This window comes from Camelus bactrianus, chromosome 16 (genome assembly GCF_048773025.1).
Source record: "Camelus bactrianus isolate YW-2024 breed Bactrian camel chromosome 16, ASM4877302v1, whole genome shotgun sequence".
Classification (NCBI taxonomy): domain Eukaryota; kingdom Metazoa; phylum Chordata; class Mammalia; order Artiodactyla; family Camelidae; genus Camelus; species Camelus bactrianus.
This window is the reverse complement of record NC_133554.1, coordinates 5479946-5505600: the sequence shown is the minus strand read 5'-3', so window position 1 is coordinate 5505600 and position 25655 is coordinate 5479946. Positions and strand designations below refer to the sequence as shown.

The following is a 25655-nucleotide window of genomic DNA, read 5'->3' as shown; positions in this document are numbered from 1 at the left end:
TACCATCATTACTGAAAACATTTTGGTATTTATTTTTTGTGTTTATACAAAAAAAAAAAAAGATGAAACTTTTGCAGCTTACTTACTGAAGCATATGGTGGATAACTTTCCTTACCGTTAAACATGAAACAACAGCTCCATTTCATGATTCTGTGGCACTTCACTGATGAATGTACCAAGGTTTATTTATCCCCTGTAGCTGGGTTATCTGAAAGCTCCCCGATAGCTGGGCAAGTAGGCTGCTTCCCACTTTCTACTATTACAAAAATGTTGCAGTTAACAGATCTTTGGGCAAACCTATGGTTCTTTTTGTGGAAAACAGGAATAGAGATGGAACAGTGGACTTGCTGTACGTTGACAAACTGCCACCCGGAGAGGCTGCCACACTTTAAATTCCACCAGTTCTACATGAGGCTGTTTCTCCAAACCCTCATCCTTAATGGGCAACGTTCTTTTTAGCATTTTGTCAACCCAAGAGAGAAAGATCCCACTGTTTTAATTTGCATTATTTCATCACTAGTAATGCTTTTCTTCAGGGAGGGGAGACGTATGTACAGCTGTGATCTATTTGATATTCTTTTCTGAACTTTTTATGTCCCGTGCCTAGCTCTATCTTGGTGTGTTCCTCTTCGGTTTCCTTATGGATTCGTGAATATTCTTTACACGTCAGTGATGGTAACTCTGTTATGTCTGATTGTGATCAAGCCTAGCAATGACTTATTTATTCTGTGCTTCCTGCCTTACATCATGGTTACGGAAGCTTTCGCTACCATTTTAGTTGCCCTCTTACTGTCACAAAAAAAACCCCAAAACAAACAACAAAGCTCATTCTGAACCTCCGGGGAAAGGAAGTGGTGTGGGGAGATATTGTCAGAGGAGATGTAGGCTAGATCTAAACCCAGATGCCCAGGAACTCTAAAGCACTGGCCTCCAGACCCAGGAGCACACACAGCGTTGGAGTGTGGGCAGAAAGTATTTGCCTTTCTACTTATGTTCATATATGTTTTAAGTCTTTATAGGAAAATAGAACAAACATACGTAAGATATAAAAAATATACATTCAGTTTATAGAACAGTAAGACAAATACCTGCATCTATCACCTGTGCTAATAATACCATTTATTTGCTATCTCATCCTTTCAAATTTTGGCTCCCCCCCCATATGCAGTCCCTGGCACCCCCTGCCAAACATGTTTGTGCAGGGGCACGGGTACAACTTCCCAGTAACCAGATGCACGTATACTGGATGCTGCACGTGAGACCTTTGACTTTGACGCCCTCACTAATCTCCGTGCACCTGCTCCCTGCTCTCCCCGCAGGCCTCCTCTGCTGACTGGTCTGTACTCATCCTTGCAGTTGGCACGTGGCTCATAGGGGCCACCTCTGGCCCCTGTTCATCATGCCCTTCTTGCTTCAGCTCCCGTTGCTGATCAGCAAACCTTCCTCTGCTCCCGTTCTAGAGCACAGCTCTGGCCAGCCCGGCTGTGAGCTGGCCGACCATGCGGCCCCTCAGCATCCCACGTGGGGGGGGGCATGGTCATTTTAAAGGAGAATAGAGCATTAGAACCCCTTGTTTTCATTCTCTGAAGTTCACTAAGGTCCAATACTTATTGTTAGTCATCTCCACCAGTAAAACACACTATGTCGGTTACACAGTAAAATTTTATGAAACACCCGTCTGTCTACACTTCTGTTTGTGACTTGATCTGTCTGTTAAATGCTGAGTGAGCACTGCACTTCAAAACATCATTATAGCTTAGTAACATTTTAATATTGGTGAGGCAAGTCTTTTCTCCTTGCTCTGATTTTTCCTGCCTTTCCTTTCCTGTATCTTTCCTTGAACTATTTTTCACGTTCATTTTTCCAGATTAATTTCAGAATCCTTTTGTGGAGCCTCCAAAAAAGGCCACTGCAAATTTTTTAAAGTTGATTGAGGTATACGTTGTGCGTACTAAATTAGGCACTGTGTGCTGTCCGTGTTAAGCGTGGAAGTTGATTCTTGCAGGGCTCCATGGCCCCACTCTCTTCTGTAACTAAGAGTCTTCCCCGAGCCTGAGCTGACCAGGGGGCGGGCAGGCTGAGCCTCTCCCAGCTTCTTTTCATTGTCAGCCATTCTCATCAGCCTGACTGCTGGAGGGAGGACTGCGGGTCAAATGGCCCTCCAGCTGGTTTCAATTCAAAATGTGAAAACGCTCAAATGGAAAGACTGCAGTTAGCCCTGAGAAGGCCTCGCAGGCTAGCCCAACAGCCTCTCTCTGCTTTCTGCTGGAATTATAGTAACTCAGTAGAGAAACCCTTGGTAACCTAGGCTGAGCAGAAGTTCTGCTGGGGAACGTGTCTTTGATTAAAAGTTTTAAATGGAGTGTGATCAAATAATTACCAGAAAATGGAATTTGCTTACTTGAGAGGCTTTCAAATTATGTTTCATGGAAGCAGAATTAATTAAAGAGCTTCCTGGTCGGGGGACGATGAATTACTGTATTCTTTTTCTCTTCTCCTCTCTATGAGGGGAGGATTAGTGGGCGCTGCGGAAGTGCGGTGGGGAGTTGATGTGCTGTAGAGCAGTGGCTGTCGAACCTTAATGTGCATGAGCATCACGTGAGGTCTCGTTAGACCAGATTCTGATTCAGGAGGCCTGGATGGAGCCTGACTCGGCGTCCCTGTTAAGCTCCTGGTGACATGATCCTGGCCGTGCAGGGACCACGCGTGGGCAGCAAGGCTGCAGAGGGAGTTCTAGGACGAGACTAGCTCTGCTCCAAACTTGCAGGCAGTCCTGCTCGGGCCCGCCCTCTCCTACATGGTGAGGACGTCCTAGGTGGTCAGGGCCACGTCTGACACCGCCACACCCTCAAGGTCACGGCAGAAACCTGGGTGCCCAGCAGATGTAGAGGCCGAGCCACTTAGCACAACCTCGAGACTGGGAGGCTCTCCACACGTCTAGAGTCGGGCTTTGCCCTGTACCTTTGTGTCGGCCTGAGTGGAGCGTGGACAGGGGGCCACCAGCCGCGGACTCGCCCGAGAATGCTTCCCGGGGCTCAGTTATGGGGCGGCATTCTGGCCTTTCCATATAAAGGGACTTGGCCTCAGCCCTGTACATGCATCTCTCACAGCCCACGAGACCATGCCTGCTCCCCCTCCTCACTGTGGTCCCCGCAAGCCCACCCCCCAACAAAACTCTGACCAAACCCCGCCTCTCAGGGCTGTGCCAGCTTTAGCCGCGTCCTCCGGCTGAGCGGGGATGAGGGGTCACCCTCTCCAGAGCGCCCACATCACACCCAGCCCGACCGCTCTGGCCAGCATCCCGCCACTGCTCTGTCAAAGCCCGCAGAGTCTCCGTTCAGTCCCCTCTTACCTGCAACCTGGCGGAGCTTTGAGCTTGTGTCCCCGCCGGAGCTGCAGCGAGTTGCTGAGTGACGGCCGATGCCTTCTCCACCTCGCAGGGTACCCTTCACAGGAACTCTTCTCCCCTTCCTCCGTTTTTTTTTTTTTTTTTTTTGAGTTACAGATCACATACAATCAGACGCATTCATCTTTTTAAGTTTATACTTAAAACATTTTTAGCTGCATGAGTCATTGCCCAGATCAAGCTACGGCGCATTTCTATGGCTCCGGAAGGTCTCCCTGTGCTTTTCAACTAGTAACCGCCCACCTCCTGCCACAGGTGAGCACTGTTCTGACTACGACTGTAGATTAGCTTTCCCTGTTTTCACAGCATCGCAGCTCATCAGTTATCCCTGTTCCACAAATTAAAAAACCAAGACTACTGGTTTGGGCTTTCTAACCTGGTCCTGTAACCGAGCAAGACCCTACGGGAACTTGCCGGGACCCCAGTTTGGTTCAGTAACCATCCGGCTCGAATGCCGCCCCCCCGTGAGTGGGAGTGGTGGGAAGCCCCTCGTGTCCTCTTTGATTGGGTACAAACCCAGAGCCACACGTGCAGTGTGGACAGGACATCTCTCCACAATGAGGTGTCCTGGCTCCCTGAAAGCAAAGGACCCAATTATAAACTTTTCACTAACAGGACAGTTGATATCAAGCCCAAATAAATAAACCTCTTTTGGTGTGACAGTGAAATTGTCTTCAAAAAACAGGTGGTCTTCTTTGATGGGCACACGTGCGGGACCAGGCGGAGGTGAAGCAGGACTAGCCACGGTGGTAACTACCGAAGTCTGGTGACGGGCACATTGGGTCCACTGAACTATTCCACTCTTTGAGTATTTTAAATTTTCCCACAATAAAAAGAAAAAAGAAAACTCAAGGTTTCTTTCAGTTAAATATCCTCAGAGATGTTCTCCTGAAATAGGACACAGGGTGAGTGACTTTTATGACCCCCTCAGACTCCTAAGTGAATCAAAGCCACAGTCACAGCTGGTGCCGGGAGGATGGATCACCAGGCCCCAGAGGAAGGACCCCGCCGAGCAGCCTGCTCTCACCACAGATACACTCACGCCCCGCTGTTCCTGTGTCAGGACCAAGCGCCCCAAACTTTCTGCTTTGAACCTCATGGTTTTTCCAAGAAGCTTTTCTCTGAATCTGAATACCCTTTAAGAAAGCAGGTATGAACAGTTCATGAAGACAAGGTGACGAAACAGCTGCAGGCTTATGAGATAAGTGTATCAGGGTGGAGGACCTGGGGGGACTAGGGAACGGAAGATGCGGGAGTTTCAGGAATCAGGATCCGCGAGGCAGGCTGAAGTGGGGGGGGGGACACAGGGAGGGTGGAGAACACTCGTAACAAACGCCCTGTTGACACCTCTCAAGCAAGCCCCAATCACCGCCCTCATCAGGACCAAAATTAACGGCAGCCGTCAATGAGCATGTGCTGTTATTTAACCCTCACACCCACCCTGTGACACCTGTGCTGTTATGTCTAGGTTACAGGTAAGAAAAGTGAGGCTTCGAGAGGCTGGCTGAGCCAGCACGGTCAGGATGGAAACCAGGCTAGTTTCTATGCGATGAACTCCTGAGGAGCAACGCACCACAGTGGAGCCAGGCCGTGTGCACACGCCGCACACCCGCCAGCACTGCAGGGAAGCCCGAGGCCTGCGGTTCTCCTGCGGTTCTGAGGGCTGCTGGCCTTGTGGTCCACGACGCCACTCAGTAATGGGTGTGGCTGTGTCTGTGCTGAGCAGTGAGGGGACAGCAGAAGTTTGCCCTGAAAACTAATTTTTTCTCAAGTTAATCCACTACCTAACATTGGCAAGAGGGAGCTATTTTGGGCTGTCTTCAATATTTACCAAATTCAAGAATATTAACTATACAGAAATGTAACAAAAATAAGTCACATAAAGACTGAGCAGTAACTGTGCTAGTCACGTGGTGACACGTTTAATTGAGTGTTCATACCCTAAGCCTGGACACAGCCCAAGCAGACCCCTTATACGTTGGGATGATGCCCACCCAACACTAAACAGCAGGTGACTGTGAGGAAGGAGGGGAGTGGTGGTTAAAGAGACTTGAGCTTGAGCTGTCATGGCTGATTTTTTAAAGGAACACATTGGTGGATTTCTGGTATAAGAAAAGATTAAAGTTGAAGATTCAAAAGACATGTATCCAAACGGTTCCCTGGTGGTGGAACAATGGTGATTCGAGAATTCAAGTTTTCCATATATTCCAAATTTTTTTGTTATCATCATGGAAGGACGAATTAACTTTAAAATAACATTCTAAAAATGAATATAAAATAATTACCTCCTCACCATAGCTGCTGTCTGCATGTGGCTCCACTGTTGCTCTGTTCTTTCGAGAAGAGAGGTGGGGCTGGGCCATGCTGCCTGGAGGCGGGGTTGAAAGCTGAATCCAAATGCAGGGGCCAGGCAGCTTCACAGGTGGCACTGAGATTTGTTTACAACCTCTGGCAGAGCAGGTGGATTTGCTCTGCTGGTGCCTTTGTGAACCTATGTCTCTGGGAAAGGTAGTGAGCAGGGTTTCGGCGCATGGCGGGATTTACAGCAGGCCGGCCTACCATCCTGTGCGCGGAGGCAGGCCTGGGGTCTGTGCTGACCCTGTGGCACACCACAGATTCAGGTGTGTGACTTCATGCTACGGTAGATCCTAGAACCTGACACTGGCGGATCTGTTCTGGTGGTTCTGGGGGCCCAGAACCTGGGGGACACCAGAGGGTGGCTGACATTCCAGCAGTTAAGGCAGGGACGAATGCAGTGTCAACAGAGTACTTTGTAAGCCCGTATAACAAGTGACAGACAACACCACAGAGGGCACTTCCCAGTGGACATCTCCTGCGGACGTACACTCAGCAACTCTTCCTCCCAGCTGAAGCGCTCTAACCCCGCCTACCACACTCCACAGCTCAGAAATGAGTCTAGAACCCTCTATTCCAGCAACAGGGGGGCAGACCCAGCCTCTGTCAAGGCTGTGACAAGCACAGAACAAAACAGGAGGCCCCACTCAACAGCAGCAATCAGGGCGGGCTCTGATCACACCACCAGCCACATCCCCAGTCAAAGAGATGACAGCCAACACTCACGAAGACAGCCGTGGCAACCATCCACACTAAGAACAGCCCTCGCAACAAAACTATTAGACACACAGTCTACAAAGGAACAGCCCCACTTTAAATAAAAACAAAGAGAACAGCCCTTCAAGACCACAGTAATAACTGATACTCCTAAATCCAGAGCCAGAGAAATATAAGTAAAATGATACAGAGGAACCACTCCCAATTAAAAGAACAAGAGAAGTCCCCTGAAAGAACGAACAATGAGATAAACCTCGACAATCTAACAGTATGGAGATTCCTCAAAAGACGAAAAACAGACTTACCATATGATCCAGCAATCCCACTCCTGGGCATATATCCAGAGGGAATCTGAATTCAAAAAGACACATGTACCCCAGTGTTCATAGCAGCACTATATACAACGGCCAAAACATGGAAACAAACTAAATATCCATTGACAGAGGACTGGATAAAGAAGTTGTGGTATATTTATACAGTGGAATACTACTCAGCCATAAAAAAGAATAAAATAATGCCATCTGCAGCAACATGGATGGACCTGGAGACTGTCATTCTAAGTGAAGCAAGCCAGAAAGAGAAAGAAAAATACCACATATCACTTATACGTGGAATCTAAAAAAAAAAAAAAGACAAACTTGTTTATAAAACAGAAATAGATTCACAGACATAGAAAACAAACTTATGGTTACCAAGGTGGGGCAGGGGGGAAAGGGGGTGAAGGGATAAATTAAGAGTTGGAGATTTGCAGATACTAACATATATAAAATAAACAAGTTCATACTGTATAGCACAGGGAACTATATTCAGTATCTTATAGTAATTTATGGTGAAAAATATGAAAATGAATGTATGTATGTTCATGGATGACTGAAGCATTAGGTTGTACACCAGAAACTGACACACTGTAAACTATAACTCAATAAAATAGAAAAAAAAAATATATATATATACATATATACACACACACACACAAAAGCCAAAAAAAATTACCTCCTAAGTTCTAAAGGGGTTATTAAGGAATACATAGCCAAGGAGGTTATTAATAGCACCTTGTTAATAAATAGGAATAACTACTCATATCTTTACAGAGTCATGTAACTCACACCTATGAGTAGAATGTATAAGCTGAAAGAATGAAAAAATGCTTGTGTGTGACTGTTCTTTGAAAGGGTAGCTCACACACACACAAACTTAAACTGGGCTATATGCAAAAATCGAGAAAACAATTACTTATAGTGGGTAATTGGAAAAATTTAATTTTTTAACTTTGTACTTAAAAACAGTAAAAGATATTTTAAAATACCTTATGCAGGTTGCATTCACAATTTCAAATCACTGAATAGGTTCACAGTAGCCATCCAGTCCACACGGGCACTTTACTGGTGCTCAGTGACTCTCGACTCCTACAACTCACAGACAGCCAGAGGCAGGAAGTACTTCTGGGCATATTGCACAGACAGCTAATTTTCAAATAAATGCCATTTCTTAACATATTAGTTCCAGTGAAGAGTCCAGTGAAAACACTGTAACCCACCCAGGTCAAGGTCTGCAAGTGATACATTGTGGAGAGGCAGCCTTGATTTTAATTTCCCAAGATTCACAGCTGAAAGGTTGCCCCATGCCCCACATGGTGCCCCCCATTTTGTCTGGACTTACGAGGTCATGATGAACGCCCCCGCAGCAGTGGGACAAGCAGGGACATGACTAGAATGGGGGCCTGAGTTCTAATGTAGGTTCAGAAGTAAGGCCAACATCTTAATCTCTGGGATTGTCCCCTCTTGAGTAAACATATTTGGACATCATCTCTGAGGTCATTTTCCATACTTCTACGCCTTTAAACTTGACACTGGAATGAAGAACAAAAGGATCCTTCAAAAGCTTCTGTTCCTTTTCTGGACCATTACACAAGCTCCAACCTGCGACAGCTGAGAATGAAGACAGAATCTGCTCTGGAGCAAGCTGCAGCAGTGATCCACACAAACGTCCTGTGGCTTAAAACAGACCATCTTTTTAAATGTCTGGCATTTTAGATACTGAGGATCTTCTTTGTTATATGAGACTAGTCTTACCACTAAGTCCCTCACCTTCTTGACAAGGTTCCTAGAAAAGTCATTCCAAGCCAACTACTTCTGAGTTGAAGTTAATATAAACTAAATCTTGGAGTTTTTTATTAAGGAATCCAAAAGGAGAACAGCACTGGATGAGCTTGCTGGGGCGCTGGAACCAAGCACCACAGCCCCGGGGCTTCAGTGACAGATGTTTATTGTCTCCCAGTCCGAGATCGAGGTGTGGGCAGGGCTTGTTTCTTCTGCAGGCCCTTGTCTTCACATGCTCTTCCCTCTGCCTGTGTCCCAATCTTTCCTCCTAAGATCAGGGCCCACGCTAAAGGCCTCATTTTAACTTCCTCACCTTTTTAGAGACCCTATCCCCAAACGCAGTCACTTTCTGAGGCGCTGGGAGCTAGGACTTAGACACTCAGGGGATATAACTCAGCCCATAAACACTAGTTTAAGATGGTTCTTTTTCACATACTTCGACATAAATATCTATAGTCGGTTTAACATAAATATTGAAAAGAGAATTTAAAACCCAAAAGACAGCCCTGTGTCATGAGTCTGGAGAACACAGCTGACACGCCTGTTGTCTGCTGGGGGGGGCCACACCTGTCAGGATGTGCCGACACTTCCAGAGGGCTCTGCAGCAGCTTTAAGGAGAACGGTGATCCGCATCAAGCCCAGACACCAGGGAAGTTAAGTTCAGAAACAAAAGCCAGCGTCTTCCTGAATGGCTGTGTGCCCAGCACTTTACGGATCCATGTGCTGGAAAATGAGCTGGGTCCCCACTCACCCTAACTGAAACCTGTCCCCCACAAAACAACTTCCTGACCCCGGTCCCCAGGCCGCTGCAACAGAGGCCCCTGGGGCGTCAGGTGTGAGTCAGGTCTCTGTGTCCTTCTCCATCTCAGGGCCTGGGAACCTGCACTTTAACAAGCACCCACCTACCTGTCCCCTCAAGTCTGGGGGTCTCAGCCCCTGAAAGCCGTGTACTGCCATTTTTGCACCCAAGAGAAAGGTCACACTCGTCCAAGCTGCAAAACTGAGCACATTTTTATTTCAGACCCAACGCAATCCTGCATAGGCAGGAAAGTACCCTGTATCACATGATCAACATCCTCTCATGTCCACTGGCAGGTCCCCGAAAGCCTGGCACAGGATTTAGATAAAAATCAAATGAAAGATCCCTAAGGAAACTTATTTAATGGTTCAGCCCAACAACATCCTCTCCACTAGTAAAATCAGCACCTGCTGACAGGGGAACACAATGATTCATTAACAGGGAAGACCATACTTGTGCTTTCAAGTGCAAAGATTGGTTACGAATGTCAGAAAGCCTAAACTGATTGTTATCAACCACCAGGAACTCAAAAAGGAAAGCAAGGGCGCTGTGGAAGTGATGCTCTTCCTGGGAACGCAGTACAGCCTTTCTGAGCAAGGGTCCAAGACACGGGAGAGGAAGCTACGCCGATCAGAGGGCTCTGTTCTCATGGGGAAACGTGCTGGCTGTGCCTTTTCTGGCTGGGTCCTTCCCCGAGGTCCATTCCACTGGCTTCATGGTAACTTGGTCCTCTGGTCTCAAGGTGACTTTTTGGGAGACTTTTGGTTCTAATCTTTACAGTTCTAAGAATCCATCCTGGCTGAACCCAAGGGTAACACACCCTGTCCAAAACTCAGCTGTTCTCGTGGTACGAAGGCCACTCAATAGGCTGCATGTGTAAGTGTGTATATACCGGCTCCGGGATGGAGACAGAGCTTCCTTCCTCGTTAGCAGGAGAACCCTGCGCAGCCGCACCGCCCTGGCCACTAGCTCTTTCTCCTGTGTTCCCTCATGCGCGCAGCAATTGAACCAGCGATCTCTGCATTCTTCTTGTTCTGGCCGAAATAATCTAGAAACTCACCGTCTGGTCCAATCAAGTACATGATGATTGTATGATCCACCTGCAGAGAAAAGGTGGGGGAGGGGGGATGATAAAAAGATCACCAGAACAAGTTGCTTATTTTACTGAAGAAACGCTGCAGGATAAGAGGCTTCATGTGAATGGGGAAGTAACCTCTGTAGCATCAATTTACCGAATGGGCCTAAGCCTTTTACAGTAAATTCACAGTGACACGTTACCTTCGGTGTTACCAAAATCTGCCCCTAACTCTTGCTTGACACGTTAGCTAGAACCTGGAATTCTTTTGGTTCGACCCTTAACATACTCATTCACACAATTTCTGAGAAAAGAACACACGTCTAAGAAACGGCTGGGGCTGGTCTTCACAGAACCGCCAGTGCCCGTGGAACAGCAATGCCTGCTTGGGAAGGAGTGGAACATTTCATCTGACCCCTTAACCGTGTTACAGAGAGATAGCGATATCACATGGAACTAAAAGTGCTGGTGAGAAATTACTTTAATTAAGTTCTTGGGTATATTCTTTAATGTTTTAAGAAGAACTGGTTATCAATCATTACTGACTAAATTCTGCTTACCATGTTTTATGAGAAGGAAGCCAGAAAACTAACCACTATATATATATCTTCTAATACAGTACTTAGTCCTGATATCAAATGGAAACACGGAAATGAGTGTTCTCCCTGGGGAATATTTAAACTACTTTGAAAAGTCGAACCTGAAGCAAATCACACGGAAGTTCCTCAGAAGTCATAAACGCTCCACCTCCTAGGAGTCACCTTAAATCCATTAACCATTTTCCTGGCAAAGTTCTTAAAATGTTGCTAGCTCTACCTAAAGTTTAGATCAGACATTGACTTTTTTTAGTTACAAGCTTCTACAAATCCAATTTTAAATGAGCAGAAGACTTGGCACTTGGAATCCTTGGAATTCATTCCAGGCTTGATTGCTACTTGGCAAGACAGAGAGACAGGAATGTGATCACACATACCAAACTGGAGACATCCCCAAGCATACTCGAATACACTTGATATGTCTGTGAGGTTATCGTGCTTTTATACACCCATTCACGAAGAGGCAGCAAATGCAAAGAGCCACTTGCCTCCTCACATAAGGAAAGAATGTGTACCCAAAGGGCTCAGACAGCTGGGGATTTCGCATGTCTTAGAATAATTCACTGAGGGAGGAGGACGGGGACCTGCATTTCTGCAGTCGTCTGACACAGAGTTGGAATCAGGTCTCCAGATGTCTCATCAAGACTTACTTCGTAGCTTACACCTTCCTCTCTCCCAATTTCTTCCTTTTTCTATTCTTTCTATTATCTGTTCTCTCTCCCCTTCAAAACCCAGAATTTCAGTGTGTGCTGGACTTATGAGTGTTCTTCGTATAAATTACTTTCTAATACATAATACTGTTCTACCTGTATCTGTCAGCCTAGTCAGTGGTCATGTCTCAGTGTCCACTTGGGTTGTGGGCAGAGCAGACCACCACCTGTTTCTAATGCAAAGTTCTAGCAATCCCCGGAACAGGAAAGGGAAACTAGCGTGGGCTGACAAGCTCTTTCACGTGTTACCTTAACCCAGGACACGGGTACTGTACTCCCCTTCAAATGACAAAACAGGCTCAAGGGCAAGTTATGTAATTAGTCAGTGCCAGAGCAAGCTCCGACCCTAGACCTGCCCCACTGCAAAGTCCACAAACTTTTCACATCACCGCATTGCCACCATCTCTGTCAGGAACGCTGGAGAGCCATGAGACACTGTTTCTACCGTGCAAGTTTGTACACATACATCCAGATGTAATTTTTGCCTTTGGGGAAGGTAATGTATGCACATAACTAAGAACAGAGGAACATCCAGGGTACACAGACGATGAGTCTTCCACTCCTTCCGGACTCCGAGTCCCCCAGTTCTCAAAGGGAACCACTGCTACCAGTCCCTTCTGTATTCCTCCAAAGAACCCCGCTCCCACATATATCAGCATGTCTGCACCCTGCACCCTGCACCTACTTCTTTTTACACAGAAGGAACAACACACCATACTTGTTTTCTCACTTAGCAACACACTAGGCATTGTTCTCTATCAGTACATATACAGCGGCCTTTAAAAAAATGGTTGCTTGGTTTTCAGTCTTTTTACAAACAATGCTGCAGGTTATATCTGTAGGATAAATTCTAAAAAGCGGGGTCTCCAACCTAAAAAGCATTCCACTCTAAATATCGATGATGCTGACAAGCCGCCCTCTGAAGAAGGCCTATCAGTTTAACTCCCACCACAGTGCGTGAAAGTGCCAGCTGTCCCAAATTCACTCCAATGCTGTAGAGTTTTCTCTTTTCCCAAATTTGATTTTGACAATGTATTTCTAACTTTTGGCCTTTCTGATCTAACAGGTGAAAAAATTGGCCATCACATTATACAATTCACATTTCTTTTATGACTAAAACTGAACATCTTTTTGTAGGTTTCAGAACTATTTGTACTCTTTTGCAAAAGTATTTCCTTATTAACACAAAACTGTAATATTATACATATAATGCAATGATGTGCACAGTTAACTTTCAGCAGAATCCTAACAGTCTGGCACGCCCGGGTTACCCACACGCTGGTCTGTGGATTCCACTAGCATTCAAGGCTAGATGCTCATCTTCGTTGCTTTTGTTTGAGATTGAGAAAACCTCATTCCTTTACATCTCAGTCTTTAAGGCACTCCTTCATTCCCTACGTGTCCTTAAATCTTAAGTTTCCATACCATCTTATGGATGAGAATCTGTGACCTAGAGGGACATAAGTCATACTACTGAAAAACCCAAGAAGCTGGAGAGTGTCTCCCTCTATTGGTTGATTTAGGAAATGTATAGGAATGAACTCACTGATTCTTATCGAAACAACACATTGTCATAGCAGTAGACCAGTAATTTCTCAAAATGGGGCCTGGGATGTGTTCTAGAGGGTCTAAGAAGTCTCCATAAGACTTAAGTATTTGCATTTTAATTTTTAAGATTAAAAAAATTAATATCCATATTCTGGATTATCTGCATGACTACCTTTCAGTACAAATCCCAGCACCCAAACCTGTGATTTATGTTAATGAGCTCACTGGCACCTATCTATACTTTACTGGTTATGGTCAGACGAGAAAATGATATACTCTTACTAAGTCAGGACCAACCAGTCCAGGCAGGCTACACAATCAAAGGTTTCCAAGTATTTCAAATAAAAAACCATGAGGGGCAGTTGAAGAGCTGGGTATCTGACAGCAGTCTGACCCAAATCACATTCCTGTGGTGAGCAGTGCTTTGGTTTCAGCAAAGTATCTCTTGTAACATTAACTGAATGCTTTGAGTTCTGTAGGCTGTTTGGTCTAATCTGTAAAATTTGAATTAAGAATTATGAGCTATACAAGCATAAGACTAAGGACTGTTACTAGTTTACCACTGCACGGATGTAAACAATTCAACACTGGAGGTCAGACTGACTAACCCAACCGCTGTAACTAGTATCCTAAGTTAAACTCAAAACCAGTCAATGCAGCGCTCTTTCATACAGAGAGTAAAGTCTGCAAAGCTCTTTTTGCCCACGTTGTCCCCTCGGCCACCGCTCCCCCCTGCTCTGTCCCCCTCCTCCTCAAGCTGCTGCTTTGACAGTCGGGTTTAAGTGACTTACTTAAACTTAGGGCATAAGGAAAAATGCCAACTTTTCTCATCTTTTTCTCCCATGAATTCAAGTTTCCCTAGGTCTATGAGGCACCAGAACTAGAAACTAAGATTACCATATGGGCTTAAGGCAAAGGGACCAGAAACTAGCTTTTAATTTAGGCCAAAGGCTATAGGGACACACAGTGTACTCCAGGTTCAAAGGTGATGGTGAAACCACACTGGGCCATAGAGACAAAGCACCACTGTGAGACGCCCCTCTGCACATCACTCTTGGTTGGGAGCAGCCGGTGGATCAACGACTCAGGGTCCTGACTATCTTTCTTTCTGCAAAACCAGCTCTGGGGCTGAAAAGGCTCTGATGGTTAATCACTGTGTCCAACCAATATTATACAGAAACTAGAGCACCAGTGAGGAAAAGACCTGAAATAACACTAAAACACACTGTCACCTCTTCATGTGACAGGAGAAAACGTCCATACTGAGAAGGAAATGGGGCGGGCAGGGGCGGTGCTTACGCACTTTGTTGGTGCTTCACTGTGAAACTGCTGACCAGAGGAGGAACAAGATGGCTTGGGCAGGAGCTCAGGGCTCCAGAGCAGTGCTGATGAATGTAAAGATGGTTCTTTAATATGAGAGCTGCAGAAGTTCAACCTCACAGAATTTGTTCCTCATCATTAAAAAGCATGTATTAAATGATGAATTATGCGGAGCATAACAGTTACAAATGCAACTGAATACAAAAATCATGCAAATGCATGCAGCTGATGTGAAAACAAACCTTATAGAAAGTCTATGTGCCTATAGCTTTCTTTCCCCTTGCTTTTCAGAATTCTTACTCATTCAACACAAAAATGCAGCTCCTCATGGCCTAACACTGCTTCTCAAAGGGAGCATATTTTTTATGCCTCTTCACTGGGACAGACAGAACCAATACAATGTTTATAAACTAAAATAAGCTTTGCCCCCAAATGATTTTACTATATTCTATTAAATCTAATGTATCACTGATTTCATATTGCCCTGTAATTTTACATGTCACCAGAAAAGAAAAACAGGCAATTAAATCATGGGAAGAGTGAATAGAAATTAAACAATCACCCTTTAAAAAATATATACTTCTACTATTCTTTTAAACATTCCTAATTCCTACAGAATTTGCCATAATCTCAGGTTATCCTTCATTTTCATTTCATTTTTAAAGCCAGTCATCACTTAAAGAGACATGAATGTCTGGGACCAGGGGCTGAAAGCTGAGCATTTACTCACTATGTAGTCCTCATCTTCGTCCTTGGGGCCAGGGCTGTAATACACCCTGAATGCTCTGGCCACTTGATCGATCTCTTCTTTTGTGCCAGTCAAGCCAATCAGTTTGGGAGAAAACTCTAAATAAAAAACGAGAAACACAGTGAAAAAGAAGAAGCAAGCAAAACAACCATCCCTACTTCAAAGAACAGTATCAGTTATAAAGCAGCCCTATTTCCACTTTCTTCCTAAACATTTCTTCATTTCAAAGGAAGAAATTCACATACAACAAATGAAAATTCTCCCATGTAATACATGTCACATCCACCAAGACAGATCACACTGGAAGTAAGTTAGAAACCAACAGCAGGAAGATAGCTGGAAGATCCCCAAACACACAGAGATCAAACACATTTCTAAGTAAACACAGGTCAAAGGAATCTCAGGAGAAATTTAAAAATATTTTGAATAAAACAAAAGTGTAAATACACCTTATCAAAATTTGTGGACTGCAGCAAAAACAGTGCTTAAGAGGGAAATTTATAGCACTGAATGCATATAGTAGATAAGATCTAAAATCAGTGAATCTAGAAAAAGAGCAAATTAACATCTGAAGTACACAGAAGGAAAGAATTACAGCAGAAATCAATGAAACTGAAAACGACATCAATAGAGAAGGGAAATGAAACCAAAAGCTAGTTCTTTGTAACGTGTAAATCAAATTCTCTCATGACTATTTAGTGAAGAGCTGGAGGGAATATATTCCAATTATTTAAATCACATTTTTTGTTAATTTAGTTGTTTTTAAATACTTAGATGTAGTTCTGAGATATGCTTAAGTTTAAAAATATTATTATGAATTAAGCAGTACAGCTTTCCATTGTATCATAGGAGAAAAAAGTCTGCTCACAATTAGTTCATACCAGGTCAAAATACCTGTATCTCGTTTTCCAGCAAATAATCTCACAGTGTGCATTTACTGCTAAGTTTTTGAATTTATGTAAGTAAGCCGGGGAAAGCCTCTTAGAATACCTGGGTTCATCAGACTAGCGAGCTGAGAGTCCAGTATTTAACAGCAGAACCTTCTTCCAAGGGTAGATAAAGACTATTTTCATTCCCTTGGACTAATTCATTCTAAATTGAAAAACTGCTCAGATACTGGAAAAGCAAGATAGCTTGTCTTTCTTTTCCACTGTGAGTAAATGAAGGGTAGGCGAATGAAGCCTGCATTAGTTGCACATCCAAACCTTTTAAAAACACTGTTGAAACTGCAGTGATTCTTCTAAAACTGAGTATTTTAAAATCTCCCTCCCCTCCAAATACAACTAGAAATGATCGCATCATCAAGCCATGCAGGTATGCACTGTTAAATAACATTACTACAGTAAGGCTGTGGTATTTCTGTCAGGTACGGATTTGCGGGTGTTTACGGTTCGGTTAATGTGTGATAATAAGTAACTGCCAGTGACATGCATTTAAATTGCAATTCACTTATCACCCAATGGGTTATACCTGTTTTTTAGTGCTTTCAAAAGTAACTATGCTACTGCCCAAATTTCTGACAAGCCTGCAAACCATGGATATAAATTCTGCTCATATATACTAAAAACTACAACTTCAATGAGAAAACCAACTGTTGTAACCTCAGGTGAGGTACTGTTTTCCTGTTGAAGATTTTTTACATACAAAACAAAAGAATTTTCCGCAAAAGAACAAGCTCATAAACTGAACTTCATCACAACGGGAAACTGCTCTTCAAGAGACGTGGTTGACATGACCAGCCAAAGACTGGGAGGAAATATTGCAAATCAGACACCTGATAAAAGACTGTATCAAGAATATAAATAAGAAGCGGGGGGGGGGTTATAGCTCAAGTGGTAGAGCGCATGTTTAGCATGCATGAGTGTTAGATCCCCAGTATCTCCTCTAAAACTAAATAAACCTAATTACCTCCCCCCTCACTGCCAAAGCAAGATAATTAAATAATACAATAATAAATAAAAATATTTTACACTGGAATTTGACACAACATTGTAAAATTATTATAAATCAATAAAAAATGTTAAAAAGAATATAAATAAGAAGCAAATAAGTTAAGTGAAAATGAAATAAACAGCCCCATAAAAATGGGCAAAAGATGTGAAAAGACAATTTACCAAAGAAGACAAACAGATGGCAAATAATGGCATGAAAGGATGCTTAACATTAAAAGTCGTTAGGGAAATGCGTATCAAAACCACAATGAGATCCCACCAAACACCTGCTGAAGTGGCTGAAATTAAAGGCTGACCCTATCAAATGTGGCAAGAATGTGGAGGAGTGGGAGCTCTCATACACTGCCAGTGGGAACGTAAAAATGTATGACCACTTTGGGAAAGTCTGTCAGCTTCCTAAAAAGTTAAACATTCACCTATCACATGACTCAGCCACTCCACCCCTACGTATTTACTCAAGAGAAAGGAAAGCCTGTGTCCACACAAAGACTTGTACATATGCTCTTAGTAGCTTTATTGGTAATAGTCAAAGACTGGGAATAACTCCAACGTCCACCAATGGGATACTACTCAGCAGTAAAAATGAATGAATTATTGACACACTGTAACATGGGTGAATCTCAACATAATTATGCTGAAGGAAGACGTTAAAAAAAAGGGAACATATCATATAATTCCATTTACATAAACTTCTAGAGAATGCAAACTAATCTACATAGAAAGAAAGCAGACCAGTGGCTGTCTGGAGACAGGAGGTGGGTGCGGGACAGGGACATGAGGGAGGGATTAGCAAGGGCACAAGGAGCTGGCTGGGGGTGATGGATATGTTCACTCTCTGACCGTGGTGACCATCTCACAAGTGCACACACGTGTTAAAAGGTAACAAACTGCGCTTTAAATATGTCCTCTACTGTATGTCAACTCTTTCTCAACATGTGTTAAATAATTAAAAGATACAGCAGGTCCTACTCAAAACACATTTTAAAATAACTCAAAATTTTGGAGGATATGCAATCAGAAGGTGTCATATAATAAAAATAAATAGAAAACTATTCATTAGTCCTTCTGACCAGTAGCTCAAATCAATTTCGCCACAACTAAAATTCAAACTCCCGAATTTTAAGCACCCATGCTCCCCACACTAGTATAAAACCTGTCTGATCAGATTGTATTCTTGTCACGTTTTTCAGCTGAAGAAACCTGAATCCACAGAAATTTAAGCAACTTGCCCAAGCTCATAAGAACTTACATATTCACCCTTTAATTCGACCATAACTTAGTTTTTAAAAGTAACTTCTAAAAGGTTTTAAACTGCACATTGAGAGGAAATGAAATTCTTCCATTAATAATTATGTTTATCATTATTATTTCTGATTTGCAATATATGTGCTGAGTTCAAAATATGTTTATATTTAATAATTTTTCTTTAATCTCCCAATGAACATACCCTCATGGCATATGTCTGTCTGTCCTAATTTTACAAAGGAGAGAATGAGGTACTAAGCTGGAGGCAGAAGAAATGCATCTTCTCAAGTCAAGGCTCTTTTACTTTGTTATACATGAAGGCCAAGTTCAACCCTTTCTCTGTGACAAAATTAAAAAGAGCCCTGCACCAGGAATTGAGAGACCTCTTATTTATTTACTTACCAGCCGTAGTCACAATTCTGAGCCTTATCTTACCCTCCACCTGTAAAACTGGTGACCGTACCATGTCCTCTCTATCTCACAAGGCATTGCAAGGTTCAAATGAGCTGATCTTTCAAAAACTCTAAGAGCTAAACAGATGTGAAGCATTATTAATCGAACACACCTTTCACATAATTTGCGATGGCTTCTTTTGTGTCCCTCTCTGGGTCGATTGTGATGAAAAGAGGAGTTAAGTTTGGCAAAGTTGGAATACTATCTGAAAGAAAACTCTCATTAGTCAGCATTCACATTCCAAGGGAAAAGACAAATAGCAATTATGGTAGCATGTAGGGAGGGAGTGCCCTACAGCAACACAGAGGGACATCTAACACTGATGTCAGATGACAGGGGAGGGGACAGCCTCTGGGAAAAGCAGATCCATACACATCTGTGGTGCGATTAGACAAATATTCTACCAAATCCCTGCACCGGTGCATACATGCATTACTCAAATCATATCAGGCGCATATCTTGTCTCCTAATCCAATCCAATGTTTGCAGGATTCCCTCCCACCATTTCTCAAAGGAGAGGTAAACTATTAAGGACTGAATTTCCTGGAGCAATTCATTTTAGGAAGGATGTACATCATAGACCATACCACAGATTTCCTAGTCTAACCATCAGTCACCGGGGAAAAGGCAATGGCAGTGTCTGTGATGGAAGGCTACAAAAAGGAAGGGACACAAAGCAGAGTTAAGGGAGACCCAGACCACACTGACGTTTTTAAACATTTAGCATCAAAGCAACCTTCCTTTGTGGGGAGGGATATAACTCAGTGGTAGAGCACATGCTTAACATGCATGAGGTCCTGGGTTCAATCCCCAGTACCTCCAATAAATAAATAAATAAATAACTAAAAACAAAAAACAAAAACAAACCACACACACAAAAACCAAGCTTCCTTTGGCGAAGAATAAAGTCCAGGGAATCATAGCAGCTAACAAATCTAATACTGAGATCTTACGTTTTCACAAACAAAATAATTACAACCCTCCAACTAACAGTAGTGTAAGAATATGAAAAGCATAGTAACATTAAGGACATCAAGTCAACATGTACTTTTTATAGTAAGAGATGGCTTTCTTACCTATTTCATCCACGACTTGAATCATTTTTTCTAGTTCTTCTGGACAGATATCAGGGCAATGAGTGAAACCAAAATAAATCAATACCCATTGACCCAGGTAGTCCTTATTGGTTTTGGGCTCTCCAGTATGAGTTGTGAGGGAAAATGGGCCCCCAAGTAAAGGCTTTCCAATGCTTCGCCGCCGTTCCTTCTCCAGCTCTTAAACAGACAAACACCAAAAAAAAAAAAAAAGTGAATCTAACCACCAATATGCAAATGACTGATCTATGGTTCATACTATACTAATGACTGAGGGCACAAAATGTGAAAGAAATAGCTTCAGTTTTCAAGAAGCTTAAAAAACCTTTAAAAAAAATAAGTATACAACAATAAAATAAAATAAAATTAAAATAAAATAAAATAATAAAATAAAATAAATAAAATAAAATAAAATAAATAAAATAAAATAAAATAAAATAAAATTCTATTGTATATATTAAGGACTATAAGAAAAGAAAGTGGTAAAAATATTTCTTCCTCTTCCAGAACAATTCAGTCCTTAGCCATTAGGCGTGGCCACGATGAGGGAGGGAGGGGGAACGAACGGCAGAGCAGAATGTCTGAGCCCAAGTGGGCGAGGCGGGCGGCCTGGCAGTGGGTGCCTGAGCCTGAGTGTGCTGAGGGCAGCTGCACCGGGGAGGACAGCAGCGATGGAAACTTAGTTACATACAGGGGACTGATCAAATAAATAAATACACTGAGATAAGAGAGTTACAAGTGGAAAAGGAGTTAGAAAAATGGAAAGAGAGAAAACTAGGATGAACCATGAGGTATTGGGGAAAATGGGAGGTACAGTATGAACTTACAGCTTCAATATATATAGAAACAGAAATAAGTGTAGCTGTAAATGGACATCTCTTTCCTACCTCTGTCCACTGAGAGGACCGAGGAGAAGACTCCTACCTCTGTCCACTGAAAGGACCCAGGAGCAGACACACTCCAATAGCAATGAGCTCATATCCTAACTTCTAAATACCATCCTCCACTAAAAGGATCTAAGACTTTTTAGGGAAATGACTGAAACACACAATAAAGTATTTGGAGATGATGAAGCACTTTGGGTACACTTTTTAAATACTACTTCATAATACAATTTCTTACACAACAAAATGTTATTAATTGAAGATGAAATCCCAAACTAAAGTCAAAAGAAGCTTGCGTTTTCTAGAACCGTACCACTACTTTCCTAGTTTGTCAGTTTTGTTTCATTGTGAAACTGCTTGTTACGCAAAAGAAATACGTCTATATATCAATACGGATCTTATATTCCTAAGGTTCTAAAGCCTATGAATTCTCACCCCTAGACTTAAACATTGTCTTTTGTATAATGGCATCAAAAGAGACTCTCTAAAGACTCAAAACATTAAGTTCTACTTTGTAAAGACTTACTAGAAACTTCTAAAACAAATCTTAGAAGTCCTGAAATAGTCTCTAAAATATAAAGTTCTTGTAAACAATTTCTAAACACTTCAAGTGGTAATCCAGAGCAGTTCCTGGCATCCCAGCCAGGTTCTCCCATCTCTCTCTATCATCCGTGGACAGCCTCTGGCCTGTCCCTCGCTAATACTCAGTGGTTTGCAGTACGTTGAGCCTTCCTTTGGCCCTCTGAGGACTGTGAATTTCCCTCTGGCCTGGCAGAACTTCATCGAGTGAAATCCTTTACTTCGGTGTCTGTTTCACTGTCATGTGCACGTCAATGGCTGGACTGCACCTTAGTCATCTTTGTACTCCCTGGACTTCTCACTACCCACAGTCAAATCTGTCCACGCTACGTCTTTTCATGTTAGACAGTATTGTCCTGAACAAATAAAAGACAATGGAAAAACAGGTGACATCCAAGTCAAGTTAGTAGTTTAGTGAATAGTATTGTATGAGTTTTAATTTCGAAGTTTGATAAATGAGCCGTGGTTACATAAGATGTTAACATCAGGGGAACGTAAGAGAAAGATATATGAGAATTCTGTCATTTTAACAACTCTCCTGTAAATCTAAAATTATTTCAAGATTAAAAAGCTTAAGAACAACAACAGAAAGATGCTAGTCCATAGGCAGGAAGGATTTGATTCAGAGCTGACCAGATGATATGTACTTACTCTCTGTCTTTTCTTTCTTGAAGTACTTCATTCCAGCCAGTAAAGCTCCTCCAATAGCAAATGTGACGGCTAAAGACTTCCAGGAAACAGGCTACTGGGGCAGAGATTTCAAAAATAAAAATGATGCAAACATTTAGTCATACTAAATTTATTACATTAGTTTAAAATATAGCCATACACAGGCCCTGATCTCGTTAAATGGGCAGAATGTTTCATGTTTGAGATGAGAAAACACTGAGAGTTTCTGTGGCTGCAGTGGCATCTGGGCTCCTAACACAATCATGAAGGCACTTATTTCCAAGGAAATGTTCCCTAAGTCAATTTCTTTTCAAGTGAAAAATGACCCAAAGCTCAAGTACGGTGACTGTTAGTATGTGTGACCCTGATCCGAATGGCTGATTTAAAACCAGTTAATTACTTGCTTGTGCTGATATTGAGACTACGTAGAAATAAACCAAATAAATTTGAGAGGTTAACCCAACTAGGCTTCAGGAAGTAACAAAGCCAAAGTAGAAGCGATCTAAAAGTGGAACCTTTTGCAAATTGCATCATTACTTTGTGAATGAAAAATGCTGCTTGCCGTATCAGCAAAGACATCAGCCACTCCAGCCTCCCGAGACAGTGAGCCCAGGGGACCTCAAGATGGAGACAGTGGGCTGCCCACTGCCAAGCCCTCAACCACTGCTGCCACCCGCAATGGTGCACCCTGAGGGGACTCAGAATGGGAAAGAACAGGATACTGGCCATAGATAGCTAAAGTGCATATCAATGGAATGCTTTCAATGAGCCCATACTTTTGTATCTTCCCATACTTAGAAAAGTGCTAAGTTCATTAACTAGGGCTCTCTGATTTCCTTTAACTACTTTGTGTTTTTGGTGGGGGAGGTAATTGTTTTTTTTTTTTTTTCTTCTTCAAACAGAGGTACTGGGGATTGAACCCAGGACCTCACACATGAGCATGCACTCTACCACTGAGCTATACCCTCCCTGCCAGTGGTTTTAATTAACAGTAATCTTTTGATGTTCTGACTACCTGGTCTTTGTTGCAAAACTCCCTATATGTCGTGGCTCCTCCCTTACCTCTTCGGAGCAGTCCCTCAGAGTTATCTGAGGCTGCCTCCCCGGCTTGAAGTCCTCAGAAAGTCTGCCAAATAAAGCATAACTCTCAACTTTTAGGCTGGGCCTTCCCCCTCCCCAGTCAACAACTTCTTTGTACTCTTCCAAATCCCACGGTAAGTAAAATGCCCGCTACCTAGGCTTACCTCATTAACTTTCCTCCAGCTCCAAAAACCAACTCTCTTACCTAGTACTAGAGGGTAGTGGCTCTAAGTTCTTTTGAGGTCAGAACTAGAACTAAAGAGGAAAAGCATGCCCAGCACGAACTACAACCCACATTGTGCTCAGTTGCAACATATTTACTAAGCCTCTGAAGGGAGAGTCAATTGACACCAAAAAAAAAAAAAAAAAAGCTCTGACTCAGTCACGGAAAACTCACGGTGGAGGTCCTTAAGAACACCTGAAACTTATTTTCTCGGCGCAATGCTAACTAAAACCCAGGGAGACGTGGGATGAGATTCTGTGACCCAGGAGGACACAGGAATTGAGGACAACTTCAGGCCAGGTCGAGCGGTTTCTGAGGTTACTACCGGAAGAGATGGGAAGGCCACAGGGCTGACTGACAGACCCGACAAGCAAAGGCAGGGCTCCAGGTGTGCACTCACCCCGGGCTGCGAGGGGCGTGTGGGGTCTCTGCTGCCCTTCGCCTCAGGTCCCGACGACCCCGGCGGTGGCGGCATCGCCGTGCTGAGGGGCCGGCTCCTCAGGTAGCGGCCAGCGAGCCCCGAGGCCCGCCACGGCTCCTGTGGCCGCGCGCAGAGTCGCCTCAGGAAAACCCTCGCGGTCCCCTCCCCCGGGTCCCAAACCCCGAGTCCCCGAGGCAAGAGACGCCAAAGTTGGCGACTCGGAAGCTGCATGACCCGGCCGGGAGCCTGCAACAGCCCCGCCATCAGCTTGTGAGACCGCGCCTCCTCTGACCCGCCCCTCGGCTTCCGGCGCCGTTTCCGCTTCCTCCGGAAGTGAGGGAGAGCCGTTCTTTCCGCTCCGCTCCTTGGTGACGCGGTACCCTAGCCGGTAGTCAAGAGCCGTTCGCCGAGGAGCTGGCGCGCGGTAGGTGGGTCCTCGCGGCGGGAGGCGGGCCCGGCCCGGGCTGGGCGGGAGCTGCGCGGGCGGGCGGCAGAGTGGGCAGCAGGGCTCGCAGGAGGAGGTAGCCTCCGGGGCCGGGCTGAGTGGCGGGGCCTGGGCCCGGCGGGCCTGAGCGCCGCTCGGGGGGCCCAGGGCTTCGGCGACTGCAGCCGCTCCTTCCCCACAGGGCTCCCCCCGCCTCAGAAGAGAGCGCCTGGAGACGGGCGGGACGCGGCAGCCCGCGTTCCCACCTTCTCAGGCGCCCTCGGCCAGGCCAGGCTGGAGGTCGGCCAAGGGGCGTTGCTGGGTCGTTGACCGCTCTTCACCCCTAACGAAGAAGCAGACCCCTCGCGCTTGAAATGTTTGACTTATAAAAACATTTCTGACCAGGATCTGAGTGTTAGGGTGACAAGGGCTTGTATGACTGAACTGCCTGAACTTCCAGTTAATTCCCAGGTTATAAGGAACATAATTATAAACAACGCTGTACGAAGTAGTGTCTCTGCTCCGTCATGTCCCAAGCCTTCACTTGCTGTCCCTGGGCCCCAGTTCCTTAAAATGCCCCCCGCCCCCCAACGCCCCTGACCCCTTCAGTTTGGTGGTTGAAAGTTTGCTGATGGGTTCTCTGTCCGGGGCTGCTTATCTTGTTTGGGTAAACTGCATGAGCTATATATGCCTGTATTTATAGAAGCCCTCTCTATTAACGAGGCAGAGAACATTCGTCGGTTTATTTTTCATTCCTTGTGAAAGTTTAACTCGTGTTCATACTGTCTTGCCTTGTTTCTGTCTCAACATCTGCAGTCTTAGCCTTTTCCCTCCCTGCCTCCTTGGTGGAGTTGCAAAATACAGAAAAAGGAAAAAAAAATCGCCTTCTGATGCTCTTCCTTAACTTCGGATCCCACTCCTGCGTGCTCCGACAGGCAGAAGCAACTGGTGCCCCGTGATGGTGGCGCTGGAACATGGTATTTTCTGTGAACTGGCAGAATTAGCCAGTGTGCTGCTCTGCTTTCTAACGCAGTAAGGTTGTAGTCTGTCACTACCCATGTTTCTTGATGCCCTGATTGAGTTGGAATTCTCTGGAATATCTGCTCAAAGTAAATGCTCGCTCGGCATTTGGAATCGTTTTTAATCAAACGAAGTTTCTATGGTTAAGATTTTTTTGTACCCTCTTATTTCTGTGCATTTGTTTCCCCAGGGGGAAGTTATTCCTTAAATGGACAAAAAAGACACAAAAGTAAGTTGC

The 25655-nt window shown here is 44.1% G+C and overlaps 2 protein-coding genes across 22 annotated transcripts in view; one reads left to right on the top strand and one right to left on the bottom strand.

Moving 5' to 3' along the window:
* Nucleotides 1-9565: 9565 nt before the first annotated feature.
* On the bottom strand, nt 9566-24281 carry SCO1 (synthesis of cytochrome C oxidase 1). Of its 2 annotated transcripts, none has more exons than XM_010965988.3 (6): nt 23953-24281; nt 22232-22322; nt 20100-20297; nt 19136-19228; nt 15356-15471; nt 9566-10476 (listed from the first exon to the last, which is right to left on the bottom strand). In XM_010965988.3, the coding sequence occupies exons 1-6, from the start codon at nt 24235-24237 to the stop codon at nt 10342-10344; spliced, it is 918 nt and encodes a 305-aa protein (XP_010964290.2). In that variant the 5' UTR covers nt 24238-24281; the 3' UTR covers nt 9566-10341. The 2 variants fall into 2 exon arrangements, with proteins under 2 accessions (XP_010964290.2, XP_074198275.1); XM_074342174.1 differs by having other exon boundaries at nt 22232-22325; nt 23953-24085.
* Nucleotides 24278-25655, top strand: part of ADPRM (ADP-ribose/CDP-alcohol diphosphatase, manganese dependent) — a 324587-nt gene continuing 323209 nt past the window's right edge. For 16 of the 20 annotated variants that reach the window (XM_074342171.1, XM_074342169.1, XM_074342168.1 and 13 more), the window contains exon 1: nt 24278-24397. The gene's annotated coding sequence lies outside the window, so the exon portion shown is untranslated. Of the gene's footprint in view, nt 24402-25655 lie in introns of all 20 variants that reach the window. The other 4 variants (XM_074342173.1, XM_074342152.1, XM_074342172.1 and 1 more) reach the window with 3 other exon arrangements.